This window comes from Tuber melanosporum (genome assembly GCF_000151645.1).
Source record: "Tuber melanosporum whole genome shotgun sequence assembly, scaffold_34, strain Mel28".
In the NCBI taxonomy this organism is placed as follows: Eukaryota; Fungi; Ascomycota; class Pezizomycetes; order Pezizales; family Tuberaceae; genus Tuber; species Tuber melanosporum.
Window position 1 is genome coordinate 714,061 of NW_003299019.1, and position 8,585 is coordinate 722,645.

At 47.4% G+C, this 8,585-nt stretch overlaps 3 protein-coding genes; 2 read left to right on the forward strand and 1 right to left on the reverse strand.

Annotated features, from left to right (window-relative positions):
* Window positions 1-2,209: 2,209 nt before the first annotated feature.
* Window positions 2,210-4,232, forward strand: GSTUM_00007300001 (uncharacterized protein; the record flags this gene model as incomplete). Its single annotated transcript, XM_002839314.1, has 2 exons — window positions 2,210-2,671; window positions 2,742-4,232. The coding sequence occupies 2 exons, from the start codon at window positions 2,210-2,212 to the stop codon at window positions 4,230-4,232; spliced, it is 1,953 nt and encodes a 650-aa protein (XP_002839360.1).
* A 354-nt stretch (window positions 4,233-4,586) lies between these two features.
* Window positions 4,587-4,790, forward strand: GSTUM_00007302001 (uncharacterized protein; the record flags this gene model as incomplete). Its single annotated transcript, XM_002839315.1, has 1 exon — window positions 4,587-4,790. One exon carries the CDS (start codon window positions 4,587-4,589, stop codon window positions 4,788-4,790), a length of 204 nt encoding a protein of 67 aa, XP_002839361.1.
* Window positions 4,791-4,814: 24 nt separating this feature from the next.
* Window positions 4,815-5,903, reverse strand: GSTUM_00007303001 (uncharacterized protein). XM_002839316.2 has 2 exons: window positions 5,491-5,903; window positions 4,815-5,432 (listed from the first exon to the last, which is right to left on the reverse strand). Exons 1-2 carry the CDS (start codon window positions 5,528-5,530, stop codon window positions 4,909-4,911), a joined length of 564 nt encoding a protein of 187 aa, XP_002839362.1. The 5' UTR covers window positions 5,531-5,903; the 3' UTR covers window positions 4,815-4,908.
* Window positions 5,904-8,585: the final 2,682 nt, after the last annotated feature.

Genomic DNA, 8,585 nt, shown 5'->3' on the forward strand with positions numbered 1-8,585 from the left:
TTTTGTTCGTTATTTACGGTAGTGTGGGAGTGGGTAGGGTAGGGATGTGTGCGTTTGGTGTGTGGTGCGAGGTGTGGTGTGTGCACCGGATGTGGATGCTTGGGGTTTGGGGTGGCAGAGGCTGGTAGGCTGGTGGTGAGAACAAGCATTTTTTCCAAGAGATCTCTATGCTTTTCCCGGCACGAGTGCAGAATGCTTAGCTGCGAAATTGGCTGAGCTTTTGAAACTCTCTCTGTCTCTCTCTCTCTCTCTCTCTTTTCTTTTTTCTTTTCCCCCCTTTGAGGAGGAGGGTAGGGGTGAAGGATTAGCATGGCATACCATAGGGGGCTATTGTGTCTTAAGCGAATCGGTAATCGGTAAAGGCTTGTGTCTGTTAGATGATGTGTTTAGGTGGGATATGAGAAGAGGAAAGATGGAGGGAGGGATATTCGAGTACGATAGTCTACAGTATCGGTATGGAGGGAAAGTCGGTTGAGTGTCTTTTCGTATGTGAGATGTCAATTCTTGTTTGCTGCTTCGCATGTTGGCATGGGTGTGTGAGGGTGGTGGTGGGTGGTGTCGAGGAAAGTATGAGAACTCAGTATTCTCGTCCAACCACAACTTTTGGAAGACTCTTCCCTTGTGGAGACGATCTCCACCCCCGAAGAGTCCCCTGCTGCTATCGGGGTCCCACGGTCATTATTTCCTTCCCCTAAATTACCTGCCTTTCCTCCCTCCCTTTTATTTTTTCTTGGCTCTCCTCCTGCCTTTACTTTCGCTCACCTCTCTCACTCCTTCACCGTGCAGCACGAGTACCGGTGACTGTATCATACCAGTGCGATACTTTGCGGTATCGACTTGCCTCACACCGCTCATCCTCTTCCTCTCACTCTCAATCACTCAAACTCCGACCTCCTGGTCCTTACCACACACTCTGCCGAAGCATACCCGACCCTACCGTACTCCAGCACTCTAGTACCGGTACTGTACGAGTACACTTCTTTGCCCAGAGCTTCTACCGTGCTCCCTTCCCCTTCCCCCATCTTCCTCTTCTTCCCATCCATCCCTTTTCACACTTCTTCTCCTTCTTGGTGTTGCAGCCAAGACCCTCATCCATTCCATCCACCCATCCCTTCCGTTCCCCATCCCGTCCAACTGCCTGCCATTGCTGCTACCACCACAATAATCATTAAATCCATCACCCATTATCGCTTGGCTCGTCCATCCCATCCCATCCCAGCCAACCCTCCACCTCGGGTGGGTACTCTACTCGGGTAAGCCTAGGTACATCACCTCGGTCACCTACAAGGGGGAGAGGGGGCATTGTTTGCTGCTCATCCCATACCGATAAGCCTTTTTATTTTTTTTCCCTTTTACACTACTTACCATTTTGCTTCGTTTTTGGAGGCTCCTATTAGTCCTGTAATACGGGTCTGACCCTGATTGCTGTTTGCCCAGCAAAACAACCTCTCGGCATCTTGACCACAGTCCCCTCCCTTACCTTCTTCGCTCTTAATAAGCTTTTTTGGGAAAAGGAATCGAGGGTTTTTAATTTGCCTGTTCCGTTTAATCCCAAGCTTCCTTTTGTTCGGTAAACCCCCCCCCCACCCGGGGAAACCTTGACCGTGGATTGGGAAGTGTCGTGAATAAGTTATATTGTGGGTGACATTGAGACAACTATTGTCTAACTTAATTGTTTGGTAAGGATACCTTTTGTTTTCCTATCTCTTCTTTCTTCTCATTTTTTATTTTTTATTTTTTATTTTTATTTTTCTATTCTCTTTCCCTTTTGTTTCCTGCCCTGGCTTTTCCTGATACACTTGCGCTTGTGTCGCTACCTCGGGACGCGCGTTCCCTGTATTTGATTTCTTCTCAATTATTAGTGATGCTCGGCGGTCCACCCCGCCCCGCTCTTGCTCCTATTGCTAAACCACCGATGTGTTGAGTTTTAGCCGGTCGGGTTTGCCGTATAGATTTCAATTCCACTTTGAACAACCCCCCTTTCTGTCTCCGGCGAAAAGTGAACGCTGGCACACTGTCCTTTCTAACGCCTCCCCTCCCTCTTCGCTCCATTCGTTCGCTCATTTTTTACGCGCCTCGGGGAGCCTTTCCAGCACGGGGTTCGCGTGGAGGAATAGAAACGTGGTGGGAGAGACAGAGAGAATAAGAGGGTTAAAGCTTTTTCCTTCCTTTGTTCGGCTTTGGACGTGATTTTCCCTATTGTTCCGTCATGGTCACCGACTCACCTCCCCCGAGAACCGGGCTTCTTACACGGCTTCGGTCAAAGACATCTTCGTTATCGCTTCCTGGTTTACGGGCACCCCGGAGGAGGATATTGGCCGACTTTCATATTCAGCTGGACGACCCGCATAGGGTGTACTTGGCAAACGATGTCGTTAAGGGTTGTGTGTGTGTCAAAGTCGAGCGACCGTTGACACTTACTCACCTGGTCGTCAATCTTATTGGTAGGGTGGATTTGCAGGCTTCACTGTATACGCGGGAGGGTGGGGGAAAGAAAGGTAAGGAATGGGAAGAGGAGTTTGATGGGTTATCCGGTGGTGTCACGGTATGCAGGGACGAGATAGTATTGTGCGGGGAGGGGAGGCTTGAGCCTGGAGTTTACAAGTTTGGTTTTGAGTTGGAATTTGCATTAGTTGGAAAGTTGCCCGGTGGACTGCCGAGTTCTTTGGATGTTAGTCTTCTGTGCCATGGATGCTCTTTCCCGGAAACCGAACTATGGTCTGGAACTAACGATGATACAGTTTGAGAAGGGCTCAATATCGTACAGAATATCGTCAACGCTGACTCGACCGACTACCATCTCGCCTACAACTACGTGCACTACGAAGCTTTCATTCGTGGAAACGATCGATATCGCTCACTTGTCCGCTCCAAAGCCCCGAGTCATATCCCTTGAACCGATAGTATCGAAAAAGCCACGAAACAAACAAAGGCCTTCGTCCCCAATACCCGGAACTGGGAGAGACCAGTCTACTACGCCGTCGCCAAACAACTCTAATGGAAATCTACCAAACGTCGAGCCCCGAGCCCCATCACCGACGCCATCAACGGACCCATCTCGAATGATCCGATCAAAAACTATTACTGCATCGATAACGTTGATGAAAGCTGGTGCCTTACGCGGGGACAATATTCCCGTGAAAATTTCGATACATCATAATAAGCCAATCAAGTCATTGAATGGTATAATACTGACCCTCCACCGACAAACAAGATTCGACCCCCCTTCGCGCAGCCATCCGCCGTTAAAGAAGGCGCTCTCGTCAGCCGCTACCGGAGGGACTTGCGGCGGCACTTTCCGTAAGGACTTGGCACAGACAGTATTGCCATTGATGATTGACCCCAAGTCACTGACAACGGTCGTCAGGGCAAACTTGCGGGTTCCCGAGGATGTTTTCCCGACCATCGTCAATGTCCCGGGCGGCGGCGTCTCGTTTAGGTATTATGTGGAGGTGGTGGTGGATCTTGGTGGGAAACTAAGTAGCAGAGATGACTTTTTCAAGGGTGGCGCATCCATACTGGGGTTACCAAGGCCGGGTACCGGCGGGGAGAAAGATGCTGGTGGTGCCAATGCCGGGATAGCAGTGGAAGGAGGAGTCATGGTGGAGACAGAAAGGATAAGGAGGGAGAAGAGGATCGTGTTTTGCAGGTTCGAGGTTATTATTGGGAGCATTGACTCGGTCGGTGGGAAGGGTCGTAGGGGAGGTGTCTCGGCCAAGAGTTTAACGCGGTCACAAACTGTCGAGGAGGAGGAGGGTTCTGAGGCTAATGACACTGCTCCTTCTACTCCAAGACGCCCGTCACATTCGCATATGGAGGGGAGTGAGGCCCCGGACCAGATGGAGGACGAGGCGCCGGAGTATTTCCGACACGAACGGATAGATGGGTCGTTGTTGCTGCCACTCCCGCCGGTTGAGACGAGGCCCGAGAACCCAATGGACGAGAAGACCCACCTGATACTTGCGGAAGAGCAGTTATTACCAAGTGCCCCTCCTATGGACCCTTCCTCACCAGCATGTTACATCCACCCCTCTGCTCCATCTCCGAGCGGGGATGATAACCGCCAACTGGCGGAAGGCGACAAACTAGGGATGGAGCGTCAAAGACTCCTCCAAGCTGCTAGCGCTCCTCCAGAGGAATCCGTTGAGTCATCGGACACAACAATATCAGCCCCTTCGGCACCAATCCTTGAGGACGAATGCTACGAAGGACCCCCCCGATATGTTCGATGACACCCAGTGGTCTGTCCATCCATCTTTGGAGTCGCAAATTGTTTTTTTTTATTTTTAACTTTCTGCCTGTATATCATATCATCAACGATCATTGGGTAATCGAGGAGTAGCGTGACATAAAAGTGTTTTTTTCCCCCTTTCCTTGATTGGCTATATTTCCATTCATTTGTTTACTGTTTGCTTACTTTATCCTTGCTGTCGTATATTTTGTCTTATCGATATCACATCATCTTGTTTGCTTTTTTTCTTCTCGTGGGGTGGACCAGATGTTCTTTTTCTATTCATTTGTGGCCATATTTTCTTCTCAAAGGAGAAATTTGTTTGCTTGTGGGCGATGTAATTAGGTTCATTGGGATGGAGTCTCTCGTTATGTCGCCTCTTTTTCTTCTTTTTGATGGTACTGATTTTTGCTTTTTGCTTGGAGGGGGGGTAATTGATTTTGTTTATTTTTTTTTACTTCTTATTATCATAATTGCAGGGGTTTACCCTATCTTATTCTCTTGCATTCGGCAGTTGATGTACGTGTACGGATGGAGCATGTGGGAAGGGAGCGATTGAGAATCCGTATCTTGAGAGTGCGAATTTTGTTTTTTTTGATGGTGATTGATCGATTTGTGCATTAGTCTTTTTCCGTCCCCTCTTCCGTAGTCCACTTTAAGAGTATACGCGAGCACAATCAATTCCTCTTCTTCCCACCCCCCCTCCTCTCCTCCTTCTCCCTCTCCTTCAACTCTAGCCCGCGAACCTCCTGCTCCTCCTTCTTCTCGGCATACCACTGCCCACTCTGCAGCACGAGCACGCCTACAAGCACCAGCGCAATAATAACCTGACTCGCCGCCACAACCCGCAGCGTATCCACGCGGCCCACCTCTTCGCCATAATCGCCGCCGGCGATAATGCGCATGCCCTTGACCACGTTGGTGCCATACATCACGAGCGCGACCATGTACAGCACGAGGCTGGCACCGTCAAACAGCATGTTCGATTCCGACGGCTTGTACAACTTCACCAGGAAGCCAAGGATGCCCGTGCCTATCGTGATGTGGAGCACGCGCGGGATGATGGGCGGCGCATGGTGGAGCTGTGTGTAGTGTGATTCTATCGCCGCGAGGGTGGGGGCTGTGGGCGGCAGCGCGGTCCAGAGGGTTGCGTGGTCGAATGTCCAGTTTGTGAAGATGGTGCCGAGGAGGAAGCAGGTTGCTGTTTTGCCATATTTGTTAAAGGAGCTGGGGGAAGGAGGGGGAGGAGGGGGACGGACGGCATATTATTAGAAAGGTTGCGAAGGAGACTTTGGACATTTTTTCTTCTTTTCTTCTCTGGTTTGATCTATTTATCTATGCTCGTGCCCGATTGGCCCTTCTTCTGCCACTTCCTCCGAGCGATGGCCGTTAGGGAGTAAGATAAGTGAGGACAGACCGACCGACTGATGGGTGGATAGGCGACGCTGGTAATGGTGAGCGAGAAGGAGTGGAAGAGAGGGAAAAGAAGTGCAAAGGTGAAAAAAAGAGGAGAAGTCTCCGCCCTGGTAGGGTACCGTATGAGTGCAATAGTGAGCGAGTGAGAGCACAGTATCGATGGGGTGGGGTGAAGTGAGGGATTTGGTGAAGAGGCAATGTGGTCGTTCGCTTAGCTTAGACAAGTGCTCGTGGGAAGGGGTGGGCAAGTGAAAAAGGAAGGGAAGGGAAGGCTATTTGGGAAGGAAGGGAAGAAGGAAGGAAAGAAGGAAGGAAGGAAGGGAAGGGCAAGGGAAATAGCATGTGCCTGTGGTACTCGCGCAGGGTTGTAAAGGGCGGAAAACGATGGGTGGCAAGACAAGGATTAGGCATGTTGATCAAAGTGGGCGGGTGGAAAAACAACACTGTTACAGGACACTTAAAAACAAGGATTGTTGCACCAAGTGATTGTTCATGATGGCGAATTACTTGATATACTTGAATGTTTAGAGAGAAAATTACATGTCTTAGGAAGGATTATCATAGAAGGCCGTAAACAGAAGATACTAATGAAAGATAAGAATAGTTAATGAAGCCAATGGTAAAGGAGATAGGATAATAATATTTGGAGAGTAGAGTAGGAAAAATAAGTGGAGTAGAGATATCATCAAGATCATCAAGAATGAAAAAAAAAAAAAGTTTGAATATAAGGGACTACTACCAAGAAGTGTGACCACTTTGATTGAAGAGGAGTTCCTCAACACATTCCGGAACAGAAGATATAAGATTTAGTATCTCATCCTGGGTGAGATGATCCCATTCTTCCTGAATTGCAGAGTAGAGGTTAGGGACAGTAATAGGGCAGGGATGCCAATTTTGAATACGGCGTTTTAAAAGGCGCCAGACTCCTTCAATAGGGCTCATATCTGGAGAGCTTGGTGGCCAAGGGAAGTTATAGGAAGACATGCCTAACTCCTAAAAGACTTGAGTAGCATGTTTCAAGTGATAGGCAGCTGTACCATCTTGCTGAAAATAAATATAGCACTAGTTCATTTTGCCAGCTTCATGAAGTAACATATACTAGGGATATAGGTAAGGCTGAATAATCCAATCAATATATGTAGATCTATTAATCCTACCCCAGTTCTTCATATCCCAAATAACTAGGAGCTTTTTTATGTTACAATAAATTGCCTCCTAGATCATTACCGTAGTGAGTTGGCTAAACTTTGGTACGAGACAATTCTCCAAAAACTCCTCTCCAGGCTGGCAAGTTACCCACATATTTCCTGGAACCTGGCCTACTGACAGAGCGCACTCATCAGACCAGATAATGTCTTGCCAATCCTCTATCTTCCAATCATGGTATCTCTCCCCCAATCCTTACGTTTTATTTTGGCTGACGGAGAAAGGAATGGTTTAACATGAGCAATTCGGCACTGATAGCCATAGCTAGCAAAAATGCGTCTTACTGCCCTGGGTCCAATGCGAATACCGGCAAGGTCAGCAATCTGTGTTAGTAGAAGGCGGCGGTGGTGGGCATCAATTATAGCTAGTTCGATAAGCTGATGTTAGGTTTCAGGTAAAATGGTAGGAGGCCACCCACGCTGTGGGGATATATTAGACCTAGTAGTACTATCAAGGATATATGGTAGAGGGTGCTAAGGGGTAGGTGGAAGGTTTAGTGAAGTTGGATATATGTCCAGCCCGCATAGGTATGTAGTCCTTGAATAATTGAACACACACCTCGTTAGAAATTTGTGACTGTAGAGGCATGAATATGGCCTTGTTTTCTTCTGACATACTCGACTCAGAGGTGTGATCACTTTCTTCCTCCAATACTGCATCCCATTCAGACCTATCCTCCCCCAAAAAGCTCACAGTATCCTCTCATTCCTCCTTTACATCATTATCGCAATATTTAGTTGTATGGCTATCAGTGCCCAAAGCAATTACAGTTTGTGAGTAGTCTTCTTCACTTGAAGCATCTGTCTCCCTCTATTATCTTACTTTAGATTCAAGCCCTAGAACTCATAACAGTTACTAAAAATCCGAAAATATAACCCTTGTCTTTATCGAGATGTGTATGTGATCGGCAATAATAGTTTTCCAATTTCTACTAACAGCTAAAGCATTATACTATTAGAAATTTACTTACAACTAGTATTTCTATCTCCAGTTCCAACACCTTTAAGGCATCCATCTCCCCCAGCTTCATACTATTCAATATAGTCTGTAAAGAACATATGTTGAGTATAGTCCTGGGAGGTTGGCAAACTGGTACTATGTTGGAGAGAAGAAGGTGGAGTAGGTGCAGCCTGTATAGGGCTCTGAGAACTCAGGTGATGAGGGCTACCGGAATCAAGCAAGATATCCGAGCCTGAACTTGTACTCTGTCATGGCTAGAATCTCTTTCCCATGTATAATAAAGAGAAGAGAAAAGAGAAGTCCATGATAATAGGAACTTCAGAGTACGGTTGTGTTACTAGTACTACAGCCATCTTATTTATCTTACAGGCGGGAGGTATTCTTGAGAACAAGTTTACTCTGGACATGATAGAAAACTTCCTTCAAACATATTCGTTAGTTTACTATTCTTGCACATTGCAAGCCACTTACTCAAAACATTGTCATTTATAACAGTTTTTATAATTCTTATATTTTCATAATGCCTTCTCAAGTCACTCCAACCGGTTTCCTGATGTCTGCCAAGATAACAGTTTTTCCACTTCGCTGCCTGTCTTCCAACTTCCCCACGTAATCCTGCCGATCTTTTTTTCTTTCCGACCTTTACAACCCTGCGCGAGTACAATACTCGAGAACAGCAATGTGGACTGGGTTTGGATTACCGTTAGTAACCCTGGGGGGTAATGGCTTGGCAGCTGGTGAGTGATTAGTGAGTGGATTTCTTTTGTAGGGG

Coding starts and splice junctions, on each gene's coding strand:
- GSTUM_00007303001 (XM_002839316.2), bottom strand. CDS start 5,530: ATGTCCAAAGTCTCCTTCGCAACCTTTCTAATAATATGCC. Junction 5,433..5,490: donor AACCTTTCTAATAATATGCC/GTCCGTCCCCCT, acceptor ATGGCAAAACAG/CAACCTGCTTCCTCCTCGGC.